Consider the following 14858-nt stretch of genomic DNA (forward strand, 5'->3'; position numbering starts at 1 on the left):
TTAGCCTTTTGAAATGCACTTTCCTGCACCCCTCGCTTGCGTCAGCTGATTGGCTGCTAAGTTTTCCTGAGGACCAAGACTGCCCCAGAGAGTCCTTAGAGGCTGACCCATGCTCCCTCACTGACCCCATCACCCACCATTCCCCTCACCATGCCGCCAGCCATGCTGGCTTCTTGAGGGGACTCCCTCCCTCCTGCCCAGGCCATCAGTTCCCTCTTCTTTTGACAGTATCCATCATGTGTTTAGCTCCCTTCCATCATTTCCATTCTAAAAGGCCAAGTGGGTAAGTTTCTAACTCCACAGGAAAGATAACCGTCCTCACTCCTCTTCTTCTGCTTCTTTGTCTGCTAGGCCCGAATCGAGGAGCTGGAGGAAGAACTGGAAGCTGAGAGGGCAATGAGAGCCAAGGTAAACGACACACTTCTTCTACCTTGCTTGAGTCAAAGGACCACTGACTGATAGAATCCAAGTGTAAGCAGAAACAGAGAGGATGACAGGTTTGCAGTGGAAAAGGCCTCATTGTTTCTGAGCACCTACCATGTACGAGGCATTGTGCTAGATGCGGGCATTCATGGTGACGTAAGATGCGAAGATGCTCTTTGTGGTGTGTGACCAAGAGCTAGTTCTCTCGGGCAAGTGAAGGAGGCAACATTACCTGGGGGCTCAAAGATTGAATTCAACAGGCTGAGGCAGGGAGGAATTTCTAGGCAGAGGGAATAAAATAGTACCTATCTGCACAGGTACAAAGGTGTAAAAGGAAGAGCAAAGAGCGGAGGGAAGGTTGAGGGCAAGGATCCTACAGGGGATGAGGCCAGAAAGCTGGTGGGAAATAAATCATAAGACACCTAAACTCCAGATTCAGCCAAACTGAGCTGAGCATGAAGGCCCACCCAGGGCAGGGAGAAGGACAGACAGCATCCTTCACTGAGCATGTGGGGTGGCGGACAGAGTGCAGAGCTCCCCAAGCGCAGGCCCCTGGCCTCACAGACAGCACACAGACAGAGGGACTCATGGATGGCTTTAGTCAGTGTCGTTCACTCTCACCCCAGGTAGAGAAACAACGCAGTGACCTGTCCCGGGACCTCGAAGACCTCAGCGACAGGCTGGAAGAGGCTGGAGGAGCCACATCTGCTCAGGTATCATCCCTGGGGGCCCTGGGAACCCCAACTCCTGCCTGCTTCCAGGGAGAAAACAGGACAGGTTAGGTTTTGCTGAATTCCTGGGACTTGCCTGATGAGTCACCGGTTAACAAGGAGTAGGGAAGAGAATGGCTGGTTTGGTCCACTTCCTTCTGGGGCGCCTTAGCTCAGCAGCACTAGGGGAAGCAGGATTTGGATTGAATACAGAGGGTGGTGTTCTAAAATATAGTGTACTGAGAAACAACTTGAGGTATAGTAAGTCCAGGAGATGAGGAGAGGACTGCCATTGTAGACACAGAGTAGCCCCATGAACAACGCAGGTCTGAGCGGCACGGGTCCACTTACACAGAGATTTTCCATTTAATGGCAGTTCAGTTGACCTGTGTGTGCAGTTCAAACCTGTGTTGTTCAAGTTCATTATAGTTCCCAAGAGGAGGGGGCGTGCCGGGCAGAGCCACACAGGGATGCGCCAGGTCAATCGGGAGACAGAAGGAGGCGGGATTGTGGGCAAGAGTCTTTATTGTGGTTTCTGAAGAAGGAACTAGCGAGGCATGGGAGCAGGCTTAGATTGGCCAGTTTGGATCATTTTAGAGGGCTCCAGGGCATAGAAACCATCCTTAGTTGTCTGATACCTGGCACTGTGTGATTAGAGGAAGTAAATAGTGGCTGAGAGTGTGAGGACCACACAGAGGAAGAGACTGGAGATGTCGGCTCTAGACTGGTTGGTTTGCAATTGAAATTGAGTTGTTTGCTATCTGTAGGAATTAGCTAGCTCTGGGAGAGGCTATCCTTTTGGGGTCAGCAAAGCCCCAGAGGTCAAAGCTCCAGAATACAGAAAATAAAAATACGGTTAATACAGAGAGGTTGACCCCACACGCCAAGAGCACCCCACCGAAAGGTGAATGGAGGCTGGAATCTGAGCCGTGCCTCCTGGGGTCGAATGTTTCTTCCTCTAACTCACATGAAGGCATCATGGAGACCAACAGAAGCCACATGATACTCTTCTAATTTTACGTAGTCAGCTCTCTTGCATATGTGGACCTCGGGTCAGAACAGAGAACAGGAATGGTGGGCCGTGTCACTGGAAGGCTGCACATCCTTTCCTGTGGCCCCCTGGGCTCTACGTCCTGCTTCCTCATCATCCTGGCCACAGTCAGCTCCTTGGGGAGCTGATCTGAAGCATGTGTCCAGCTGTGGTTGGATCCTGAGAGAAAACAAAGTCATTCAGATGGTTTGAATCCAGAAGGGCATTAACAAAGGCAATACCTCTAGCAGTGCCGGGAGTTAAGAATACAACAGGGGGCCGTGAGAGCAAGAGCTATGGATAAAGAGCTGCCTGGTGGGCTCTTTCTGAAGGCTCTGAGGGAGACTCTGTTCTTGGCCTCTCTCCCAGCTCCTGGTGGTTTGCAGGCAATCTTTGCTATTTCTTGCTTGTAGCTGCATCGTCCAGTCTCTGCTTCTGCCGTCACATGGCCTTTATCTCTTCTATCTTTCTTGGTCCAAATTTCCCTCTTCGTATAAAGACAACCAGCCATCAGATTAGGGTCCACCCTAATGCAGCATGACGTTTTAACTTGTTTACATCTGCAAAGATCCTATTGCCAAATAAGGTCACATAAAGTATCAGGGTTAAGATTTGAACATACCTTCAGGAGAAACATAATTCAACACACAACACTATCTAAACAAATCCTATGAGTAAACCACCCAGAGGCTTAGGATTAATATTTCAATCAGGACATTTCATTAGCGGGGAGCAGGAATATCAGAAGACCACTGAGCAGGTGGGCAGTGTCCACCCCAAGGAGACTAGCGCCAGCCAGTCCTGCTATAAACCCTGCTTTTCCTCTACTCTCCCCCAGATTGAGCAGAATCGCAAGCGGGAGGCTGAGCTACTGAAACTGCGGCGGGAGCTGGAGGAGGCGGCCCTGCAGAGCGAGGCAACGGCCTCCACCCTGCGCAAGAAGCACACGGACTCGATGGCCGAGCTGACCGAGCACGTGGAGAACCTGCAGAGGGTCAAGTCCAAGCTGGAGAAGGACAAGCAGGTCATGAAGGCCGAGATTGACGACCTCAATGCCAGCATGGAGAATGTGCAGAAGTCCAAGGTGAGGGAAGCCCCTCCCCCCAGAACCACAGGGAGGTGCCCTGGCATTGGCTCTTGCACAAATATTCCCTGAGCCCCCAACAGGCCCCCATCAAGTTCTAGATGTTGCAAAGGGAACTGAGGTGAACCTGTCACAGACCCTACCAACTGTGTATATAGCCTTAGCCAAGTTATATAACCTAACTGTGCCTCAGTTTCCTCACATGTAAAATGGGGACAATAATAATCCCTACCTCATAGCACTGTTGTGACGGCTACAAAAGTCCCTGGCACATCAAAAAAGCTCCTAAATATGTGCTATTAAGATTATCATTGCATTAATATGACTATATCCTCAAGGAGTTAGAAACCTGGGAGGCTGCACTAGGGGGACCCAGGTGGGAAGCAGGGAGGGCCTGGCCTGGGTTTCTCTAGTACACGCAGCCTGGCCCCGTGTCCCCACTGAATACCTTCTTCCTGAGCAGATAAATGCCGAAGCCCATGTCCGAAAGCTGGAAGACAGCTTAGCAGAAGCCAATGCCAAGGTGGCTGAACTGGAGAGAAACCAGGCAGAAGTCAATGCCATCAGGACACGCCTCCAAGGTGAGTTCACTCCTCCCTGCAACTTCCTAAGGAGCAGTGTATGGAACAGGAGAGGGGAAACTGAAAGAGTTCCTAGGTCCTCTCCCCAGATCTTTCTTGGTTTTGGAAAATTCACATTCCCTGTGATGAGACGAGTAGATTTTATTTTACCCTCTGTGTTCCAAGTCACATTTTTATAGTGTAAAACAGAACACTATTCAAAGCGTTTTATATCAGTTTTCTTTTTTTTTTTTTTTTTTTTTTTTTTTTTTTCATTTTTCTGAAGCTGGAAACAGGGAGAGACAGTCAGACAGACTCCCGCATGCGCCCGACCGGGATCCACCCGGCACGCCCACCATGGGGCGACGCTCTGCCCACCAGGGGGCGATGCTCTGCCCATCCTGGGCGTCGCCATATTGCGACCAGAGCCACTCTAGCGCCTGGGGCAGAGGCCGAGGAGCCATCCCCAGCGCCCGGGCCATCTTTGCTCCAATGGAGCCTTGGCTGCGGGAGGGGAAGAGAGAGACAGAGAGGAAAGCGCGGCGGAGGGGTGGAGAAGCAAATGGGCGCTTCTCCTGTGTGCCCTGGCCGGGAATCGAACCCGGGTCCTCCGCACGCTAGGCCGACGCTCTACCGCTGAGCCAACCGGCCAGGGCCTATATCAGTTTTCTGATCAGCAGGGAGGGCAGCCATACTGACACTTTTTAAGCATTTTGAAACATGACCCACATACTAACATAAAGCAAACGTGTCAGCAATCAGGGAACCAGAAAAATAATAAAGCTGCCTTCCAAGAGCACAGGGGCCAGAGTTAGCTACATAGTCAGTAGGGAAAGGAGTGTTTAGGAACTTTGCTAAGTTAGATGCAAAACTGGTTAATGACGTCCAAGACAACAGTACTGCAGCCTCTGCGTTTGGTTTGGTTTTTGTTTTTTATCAGAAGAAATCCTTTGTATCTCTTGGACTTAAATAATTTGAAACTTATCACTATACAAGTTAACCCCTCACTTTGCAGAGGCTGGGATCTAACCAGAGTAAAAAGTAAGCCAAACAAAGGTGCATTCTCTGAGAGAAGTTAGCACTCCTTGGGCGAGCCAGTTAGACAAGCTCCAGTGTGACATCAGGGAACCTGAGGCACCATTTGGCCTTGTTTCTCACATCCCGAGTACTTTTTAAGATCAACGCCTCCGTGCCAGATGAGAGAAATGAAGTGCAGTGAGATGAACAGACAGAACGAATGACTGGCAGAGCAGAACCGGAAGCCCTGACCTTGCTCTGACTCATGGAGCTCGTCCTGGCCTCTGGCTCCCGCGCTCAATCGCAGATTACAGGAGTATAGTAGGTTCTGGGACCGTGACACATACAGTTTACAAAGTAAACACTCTGCCCCGCGGTCTTCTCCAAACTCCTTTGCTGTGTCACCTGCCAGGGGTCAGGGGCTTTGTTATCTGAATAAAGCCCTTTACCCCATGCAAGTCACCTGGATTCTGGCAACTCCCGGGCACTCGCTCCACTCCTGCGATGACTTAATTTGAGTGGCTGGTGTGGTGGTCACTCTCCCCATTCCAGCTCAGCCAGCCACACTGCCATATTTACTGGGCACTGTGGGAGCAGTGCCCTGGGGGATCTTAGGATCTGGCTAGAGAGCCAGTTCTTCATCCAATATTTTTCTCACTTCCTCCTCACCCAGCTGAAAATAGTGAGCTGAGCCGGGAATATGAAGAATCCCAGAGCCGACTCAATCAAATCCTGCGGATGAAGACATCACTGACATCTCAGGTGGATGATTACAAGAGGCAGCTGGATGAAGAGTCCAAGGTTTGTTTGGGGTTGGGGTGAGAGTGACAGAGTCGCTTCCTTAAAGAAAATTATAGGTTATGAAGATGTAGAAGGAACATGAAAAATATTTAGTCCTCCAGCAAGTAAAAAAGTTTAGTATGCTATGTGAAATTATAGATCTTATAGACAATAACGGAAAAAACAGGGAGCCTAACCAGTAGTGGCACAGTGGATAGAGCATCAACCCAGGGCACTGAGGTCCCCAGTTCAAAACCAAAAGGTCGACGGCTAGAGAGCGGGCTCATTGATTTGAGCACAGACTTGCCATCTTGAGCACAAAGTCTCTGGCTTTATCGCGGGATCATCAACATGATCCAAAAGTCACTGGCTTCAGACCAAAGGTTGCTGGCCTGAAGCCCAAGGTCACTGGCTTGAGCAAGAGGTCACTGGCTCAGCTTGAGTCTCCCCCCCCCAGTCAAGGCACATATGAGAAATAATCAATAAACAACTAAAGTGAAGCAACTATGAGTAGATGCTTCTCATCTCTCTCCTCCCTCTCATTTTCTCCTTTCCTGTCTATCTCTATTAAAAAAAAAAAGAAAAGAAAAAAAAAAACCAGGGAAAATAAACCCTGATGGTTAAGGTTGTAGAACCATGTGTCTGCCTCCTTCACTTGCTGTACTGTTGATCCAACATTACAAATATCTAAGTGCTAGCTCTGGGGCCACGGAGAGACCAGTGAGCTTCTGACAGATTCGTGTGGTCCCCACAGTCTCGCAGCACAGCTGTGGTGAGTCTTGCCAACACCAAGCACGACCTGGACCTGCTGAAAGAACAGCTGGAGGAGGAGCAAGGAGGCAAATCAGAGCTGCAGCGCCTTGTGTCCAAACTCAACACTGAGGTGACCACCTGGAGGACCAAGTATGAGACCGATGCCATCCAAAGGACTGAGGAGCTGGAGGAGACCAAGTGAGCTCACCTTGTAACAGGAGAGTGGGGCAGGCCACGCGGGTGGGTGGGCACTGCAGATCTCTCCACCATCACCCACAGCAGAGGCCGGGCCGTGCCCGGGAGAAGGCAGTTCAGGGGCTCCTCTTAAGGGGGGATGAATGTCTGGACAGGGGAGCCCACTGCCTACACTGCCGAACACCAGGTTCCAACTGCACGGGCTCTCTTACCTACATCCTCTGCCTTAAGCGCTCGCGCAGACAGGGGAGTCGGGAGCAGCGGCTCCTCCTCCGGGCGGGCGGGGAATCTCTGCCTCTGACAGGCTTAGGAAGGCTCCACAGGCCTGGTGGGTGCAGAGAGGGGCCTCACCATGATGCCGGAGGGCACGGACCACACCGTGGCAAAGGTTTCCACGCTGCCTTTCCCCAGCTCTGTGGTAAACGTCCTCAGGCCTTTGAGCTTTCTTCCTTGTTTATAAACGAGAGAAGTGGACCCTCTGCTTGGCAGGCCTGAGGAAATAAAAGTGGACATGTGAACGTGGCTCTGACTGTCCTCTTACACAGAAGGGGCTGCTTGAACGCTCATAGGCCCACCTGCCCAGGGAGGCCCTGCATGTGAGCCAGTCTGTGTAAGCATGAAGGGGACCCCAGCCTGCTTGATGTGCCTTCCACTCACTGGAATTTGTGGTGACAGGGTAACAATAACCACAGTGCCTTCCAACGGACACAAAGCTCTTCATACAGTGAGCTCGACCTGCCTTCCTGCACTTCCACCCCCTGCCCTGCAGCCCTGTTCTAGTTTCTGCTGCAAGCTGCTTGGGGGCTGCCTGCTGTCACTCCAGGCTAAACCTGAACCTCAGTCCCTCACCTCTCTCTGACTGGAACCTCTTCCCCAGACGCCCATGGGGCCCTCGACACCCTCCCTCGGGCCTTTGCTCATGTGTCCCCTTCCCTGCTTGATTTTTTCCATAGTGCTATGTCTGCAGGCTGTATATTGTCTATCTCCATCTGGAACAGAACTTACATGAGGGCAGAGATTTTAGTCTGTTTTATTTACTGCTCCTTCCCTAATGCCTAGAACAATACTTGGCACAGAATAGGAATAAATATTTATCAAATTAATGAATAGGCAGTGGTTGCTTCCTCTAAACAATCTACACTCTGTCTGCATCTTTTCTATCTTGACACCAGAGCTCAGTGCCAGACCCCCAGACCCCCGCCTGTGGGCTCCTATGTGTCCTGATAGCCCCTCTTGCCCTCATCCACAGACGGAAACTGGCCGCCAGGCTCCAGGAAGCGGAAGAGACAGCTGAAGCTGCCCAGGCCCGGGCTGCCTCCCTGGAGAAAAATAAACAGAGACTCCAGGCAGAAGTTGAGGACCTCACCATTGACTTGGAAAAGGTCAGAGGGTCAAAGGCTCAAAGGCTGCTGCCTATTTGCCAGGTCCAAGGGCCCATAGGGAGCTGGATGAGACTATCACATGTCTGGGATGAGCAGGAAGAAACAGTGGCCCATGATGGTGAGACATAGGGTTTGTATGCACATCCATTGGACACTGGCTCCAGCTGGAATGTGTTTATATATACTCACAATTCAAAGATCTTAACATTCAACAAGCCACTATTCAAATACCTCCATGACAAGGAGGTATTGTCCCTGTCCCCTCTTCTCTCACAAAAACCATGTCCCACCCAATTTGTGTGGCTGAATATTCCTCTTTGCATCCCTGGTTCAAACTGATGTGCTATCTCCAGCCAAATTAATTAAGGTGTCCACTGCACACATCAACCTGGGTTTGGTCTAGACAGGACCGTCGCTTCATGCCAACCATCAGGGGCAGAAGGTCACAGCCATGTGAAAGGCTTCAGAGAAAAGTCCTAAAACCCAAAAAGGGTTTGCTCCTCCCAAATTAGAAAATCAACAGAAATTTATAAAATCTAATATTACACAGTAGCCAATACATAGTTGCCAGGGAGTTATGAAAAAGATTAAAAGTCAAGGAAAAAAATGTCTAAGACTAATTAGCTTTGATTCACAAGAAAAATAATAACAAACCTATCTCTGAGTTGGACAATGATGTATAATGTATATTATTAGTACATTATGGAGAAATATGTTATGGGGAATTGGATGAATGCCATAAATCTGGGAAGGACGTTGTGGCCCAGATTCCTCATTTTACGCCTGAGAAAACTTTCACCTAGGAAGATAAGGTAGACTGCCCAAAGTCACACATCTAGTATCAGAAGTTTCAGAACTGAAAGATAGCTCTTTCCTGACCCCCTTTGTCATCAATGTTGAATTATATCCCAATTCCCAAGACATCTGTGGTCACCGGAGTCACTAGGGAAGAAGAAAGGAAGGGAGGGGAGCAGAAGGAGGGGAAACCGCCAGGGAAGTCAGACCCTCAGATGTCATCCCCACCTCTCGCTAGGCCAATGCTGCAGCCGCCGCCCTGGACAAGAAGCAGCGGGTCTTCGACAAGATGCTGGCTGAGTGGCAGCAGAAGTGCGAGGAGCTGCAGGTGGAGGTGGACAGCTCCCAGAAGGAGTGCCGCATGTACATGACAGAGAGCTTCAAGATCAAGACTGCCTATGAGGAGTCCCTGGAGCACCTCGAGTCGGTGAAGAAAGAGAACAAGACCCTTCAGGGTGAGTCTGAGGGCAGGTGGGTGGCCTGCAGGGACAAAGACATAGCCAGGGTCCCCTTCCTCCCAGGCACATCATGGATTTAAGCAGCTGGCACACAGTAGGTGCACACTAAATGTTTGTTGACTGACTGGTAAGCTCTTTGTAGAAGCACTTGAGCACTCAGTAATATAACTTCAGGCAGGTGAGTTACTTAAACTTTCTGTGCCTCAGTCTCCTCATCTGTAAGATGGAGAAATAATACTGTCTTTCTTGTAATGTGCCAATGAAATATGATAATATGTTATCAAGTCTTCATTTAGTAGAGTAGCTGGCACAAATAAGGCTCAGTAGATTTTGAGTCCTTACATCTGTCATATGTAAATAATATACAAATGCATAAACATTTCTTATATATAAGAGTCTCAGGCTGAAATTTGAGACCTGGTGGGCCTGACCAGGTGATAGCACAGTAGATAGAGCATTGGCCTGGGACACTGAGGACTCAAGTTCGAAACCCCAAGGTCACTGGCTTGAGCGCAGGCTCACTAGCTCAAGCACAGACACTGGCTTGAGCGTAGGATCACAGGCATGATACAGTTGTCACTGGCCTGAGCCCAAAGGTCTCTGGCTTGAGCAAGGGGTCACTGGCTCAGCTGGAGCCCCCCATCAAACACATATGAGAAAGCAATCAATGAACAACTAAGGTGCCACAACAAAGAATTGATGCTTCTCATCTCTCTCCCTTCCTGTCTCTGTTCCTGTCTGTCCCTCTCTTTCCCCCCCACTCTCTCTCTCTCATTCTCAAGAAAATAGATAAATAAATAAACATTTTAATTAAAATGAAAAAAATGAAACTTAAAAAAGAGGCCTGGCCTGACCAGGCAGTGGCACAGTGGATAGAGCGTCAGACTGGGATGCGGAGGACCCAGGTTCGAGACCCCGAGGTTGCCAGTTTGAGTGCAGGCCATCTGGCTTGAGCAAAAAGCTCATCAGCTTGGACCCAAGGTCGCTGGTTCGAGCAAGGGGTCACTAGGTCTGCTGAAGGCCCGCAGTCAAGGCACATATGAGAAAGCAATCAATGAACAACTAAGGTATTGCAACAAAAAACTAATGATTGATGCTTCTCATCTCTCTCCATTTCTGTCTATCTGTCCCTATCTATCCCTCTCTCTGACTCTCTCTCTGTCCCTGTAAAAAAAAAAAAAAAAAAAAAAAAAGAGAGGCCTGGAGGGAATTGTTGGGGGACTATCCCTAAGAAAGGAAGGCTTTGCATGTAAAACTGACAGAACCTGGGAGTCCTAGGCGCTGGCCCTAAAGCTACTCTGTACTTGTTCACTCTTCTCTGGGCTGAATTCAGTTTCTTACCGAAAAAAAGAGCAGCTAGGATCCAACTGTTCTCCAATGTTCAAGCCCTGATGCTCCACAAGTCTATGAGTTGGAATGTATTGCTTCTCTGTTGATAGAATAAGGCTAGAAGCGCCTGCTTCCGGCCCCAATGGAGGGCTGTCTATGACACATGCCACAACCCTGGAAAGCTGGTAGTCCTCATGTGCCTTATTAACAAGGATATTTTTTTTCTCAGAGGAAATAAAGGAACTGATTGATCAGCTGGGCGAGGGAGGACGGAGTGTGCATGAGCTGCAGAAATTGAAGAAAAAATTGGAGATTGAGAAGGACGAACTTCAGGTGGCCCTGGAGGAAGCTGAGTCGTCCCTAGAGGTAACCTCATGGCTCTTTTTGGAGGCTGAACACTTGGCCAGGGACCGCACACCTGCTTAGCCAGAAAAACTGATGTTTACATTCCTGGTAGGTTGAAGAGAGCAAGGTGATTCGAATTCAACTGGAACTGGCTCAGGTGAAAGCTGACATTGACCGGAGAATTCATGAGAAAGAAGAGGAATTTGAAGCGACCAGGTACAGGGCTGACCGGATGGGAGACTGACTTTGGTAGCATGATGGCGCAGAGTCCAGGAACCTGGGTCTCTGCCACCTACTAGTCATGTGACCTTGGGCAATTTAAATGAACCTCTCTGAACCTCAGTTTCCACATCTGTTAAATGGAAATAATAGTAGTCCTATATACAGAAGGGGTACTCTGTGGTTCAGAAACACTTTGAAATGTCATACTTTAGTGACTTTTCAAAAACCCCATCAGATAATAATCCAATTAAAAATGGGCAAAGGACTTAAATAGACGTCTCTCCAAAAAATATATAAAAATGGACAATAAGCACATGAAAAGATGCTCAATATCACTAGTTATCAGGGAAGCACAAATCAAAAGTACAATTACATACTACCTTGGACCCATTACAAGGGCTACTATGAAAAGAAGAACCATAAAATAACAAGTATTGATGAGGATCTGGAGGTCCTTGTAAACTATAGTAGGAATGTAAAATGGCGCAGCTGCTGTGGAAAACGGTATTGAGATTCCTCAAAAAAATTTAAAATATAAAAAATTTAAAATACAAAAAATAAAAAAAATTTAAACTAGAATTACCATATTATCTAGCAATTCTACTTCTGGATATATACTCAAAAGAATTTAAAGCAGGGTCTAAAAGAGATATTTTTACACACATTTCATGGCAGCATTATTTTTAGTTGCTAAAACATGGAGTCAACCCAAATGTCCCTTGACAAATAAATAAACAAAATGTAACATATACATACAACAGAATATTATTTAGCCTTAAAAAGAAAATTCTGACACATGGTACAACATAAATAAACCTTGAGGGCATTATGCTAAGAGAAGTAAGCCAGTTATTAAAAGGACAAATAGTGTATAATTCTACTTACACGAAATACTTAGAGTAGTCAAAACCACAGACAGAAAGTGGAATGGTATTTGCCAGGGTCTGGGGAAAGAGGAAATAAGGGAGTTATTTAATGGGTATAGAGTATCCATTTTATCATATGAAAAGAGTCTGGAGATGGATGGTAGTGATGATAGCACAGCATTATGAATGTATTACTTAATACCACTGAACTGTACACGTAAAAATGGTTAAGATAGTAAATTTATTGTTAGGTGTATTTTGCTACAATTTTAAAAATTGGAAAAAAACACCTGTGAGGTAGATGCAATCATCCCATCTAATGGACAAGAAGATGACAGCTTCCTCATCACCTCTCTGGGATGTGGTAAAGATTCAATGGAATTCTAGATATGAAAACATGTTGTGAGAAGAAGCCCAGTGACTCTACGGCCAGTAGACTAAAACTGACCCTCACCCTACACTTCTAGCCATGCCACTATGTGAGAGGTGTGTGTGTGTGTGTGTGTGTACATAAAATGTAAAATGGAATGTGTGTGTGTTTGCAACAGCATTGTTAAGATAATTCACATACCATACAATTTACCCATGTTAAAGAAAAAAAATTCAATGATTTTTAGTTGTGCAACTATCACTACAATTTTAGAACATTTTCATCACCCCCATTTTTTCCCACCACCACTACCACCACTGCTCCCAGCCCGAGGCAACAACTAACCTACTTTTAGTTTCTTTGGATTTGCCTATTCTGGACATTTCATACAAATGGGCTCAAACAGTATGTGGTCCTTTGTGAGTGGAATGCGTTGAATCCCACCTTAACAATATTAAGTCTCCTGATCCATAAACATGAATGTCTTTACATTTATTTAGACCTCCTTTAATTTTTTTCAACATGGTTTGTAGTTTTTGCTTATATTTATTTTTAAGTAAAAGTGAACTCTAACTTTGTTCACTCTTGATAATGTCATGATACCCTTCCCCATATCTGGAAACTGAATACACTTCAAGGTGCTGCAAATCCAGCAAAGTACCCACACATAGTGGGTATTCAGGGGTGAGACAGAGGCAAACACAATGTGAAACAGGTGACAGGATCTTTACATGCTAATTATTTATTTGCCTCAATGAAACAAATGCTTCTTAACATCTAAATTACCTCCTCTGGTCCCCTCCTATAAAAGGAGATTAATGTAGCTTATATGAGGTCTTTATGGAAATGTTTATTATGTTGATTATAATATAATGAATATATATTAAATACTATCAATAAATGACTGGTGTTTTAAAGAAAGATATATATCTAACTTGTATAGCCAAAACTTAACATTTTGTAATGAATAAAAAAACAGAGACCTCAGCATCTGGGTTTGAATCCAACTTCATCATGGGCCAAATGAATGATCTTTGGCATGTTTTCTTGCAGGACTGTTTTGCATGTTAAATAAATTAAGATCACAAAAGACATGCAGTAAACATAAACCTTCCATTCCTTTTTCAAAAACATGATGCTCTGTCACTTAAATACTTTAAGGGAAGATAATTTAATCTCACAACATGGTAGCCCTACCCATGTTGATGCTCAGAATCTTCTAACGTAAGAAGGTTTAGCTGAACAGTGGGCCCAGACTGAACTGTGGGCCCAGTATGCCAAGGCCTTCTCTGCTTGGGCTTGCAGAAAGAACCACCAGCGGGCCATTGAGTCTTTGCAGGCCAGCCTGGAGGCAGAAGCCAAGGGCCGGGCAGAGGCACTTCGGCTCAAGAAGAAGATGGAGACTGATCTGAATGAGATGGAAATCCAGCTGGACCATGCCAACAAGAACAACAGTGAACTTGTGAAGACACTAAAAAGGCTACAACAGCAAATCAAGGTAGTGATCTGGGAGGGGGAAGAACTAATTACAAAGCACGCCAACCCCAAGGCTGCAGGCTTACAGGAAGCTAACTTCATGCATGCCTTCAGCTAGGATAAAGGCATGAGAGTGAACACCTGGGGCGGCTGGCAGTCCAGGGAGCAGGAGACCAGGAGACTGTGTAAATGAGAGGCCCCAACCACCAAAGTCCATGTCCTGGGCCACTGGAATAAGGGAAAAAATGGAGGGAAACAGGAAGTTAGGACTGTCTTGATTTTTTAAATTTTTGACTTACTCTAAATCAGGGGTAGTCAACCTTTTTATACCTACCGCCCACTTTTGTATCTCTGTTAGTAGTAACATTTTTTAACCACCCACCGGTTCCACAGTAACAGTGATTTATAAAGTAGAGAAGTAACTTTACTTTATAAAATCTATAAAGCAGAGTTACAGCAAGTTAAAGCATATAATAATTACTTACCAAGTACTTTATGTCAGATTTTCACTAAATTTGGCAGAATAAATCTTTATAAAACAACTTACTCTAGTTAAATCTATCTTTTTATTTATAATTTGGTTGCTCTGCTACCGCCCCCCATGAAAGCTGGAACGCCCACTAGTGGGCGGTAGGGACCAGGTTGACTACCACTGCTCTAAATGATTTCAGACATAGAAAGATAAAGAATATAAATACCCATGTGCCCACTACTCTCTCACCTTAAGAAATAAACACAAGTGGAATTTAAGTCCTCCTTTATCACTCCTCATCATCAGGTTGGTCTTTAAAACATGCATAGCTGGGTCCTGCATTCAACACAGGTTTATTGGAGACCTGCCCTGCCTAGGCAAGTGAATTAGGTGCTAGGGGAAGGAAAATGGACAAAATAACAAAATTTTCTGCAGATAGACAATAAGCAACAAATGAATCAAACTGTAGTGTACAAAATGGTAAGTGCTATGGAGAAATAACAAGACAGGGGAAGGGAGATGGGGATTAGGCAGTGGGGGTGTAATTGTCAAAGGTTATTGAAGAAGGCCTCCTGGAAAAGGCCCTGCTGT

At 46.6% G+C, this 14858-nt stretch overlaps 2 protein-coding genes across 2 annotated transcripts in view; one reads left to right on the forward strand and one right to left on the reverse strand.

The window, feature by feature from the left end:
• ZNF394 (zinc finger protein 394) overlaps positions 1-14858 on the reverse strand; it is a 481244-nt gene that overhangs the window by 242844 nt on the left and 223542 nt on the right. The window lies entirely within an intron of this gene.
• Positions 1-14858, forward strand: part of LOC136403426 (myosin-16) — a 60625-nt gene that overhangs the window by 34191 nt on the left and 11576 nt on the right. Inside the window, exons 27-37 of the mRNA XM_066382145.1 lie at positions 352-408; positions 1050-1136; positions 3002-3247; positions 3711-3828; positions 5498-5625; positions 6359-6555; positions 7802-7934; positions 8968-9184; positions 10746-10882; positions 10974-11077; positions 13625-13817. Coding sequence (XP_066238242.1) covers positions 352-408; positions 1050-1136; positions 3002-3247; positions 3711-3828; positions 5498-5625; positions 6359-6555; positions 7802-7934; positions 8968-9184; positions 10746-10882; positions 10974-11077; positions 13625-13817 — 1617 coding nt within the window. The remainder of the gene's footprint in view (positions 1-351; positions 409-1049; positions 1137-3001; positions 3248-3710; positions 3829-5497; positions 5626-6358; positions 6556-7801; positions 7935-8967; positions 9185-10745; positions 10883-10973; positions 11078-13624; positions 13818-14858) is intronic.

This window comes from Saccopteryx leptura, chromosome 4 (assembly GCF_036850995.1).
Source record: "Saccopteryx leptura isolate mSacLep1 chromosome 4, mSacLep1_pri_phased_curated, whole genome shotgun sequence".
Classification (NCBI taxonomy): domain Eukaryota; kingdom Metazoa; phylum Chordata; class Mammalia; order Chiroptera; family Emballonuridae; genus Saccopteryx; species Saccopteryx leptura.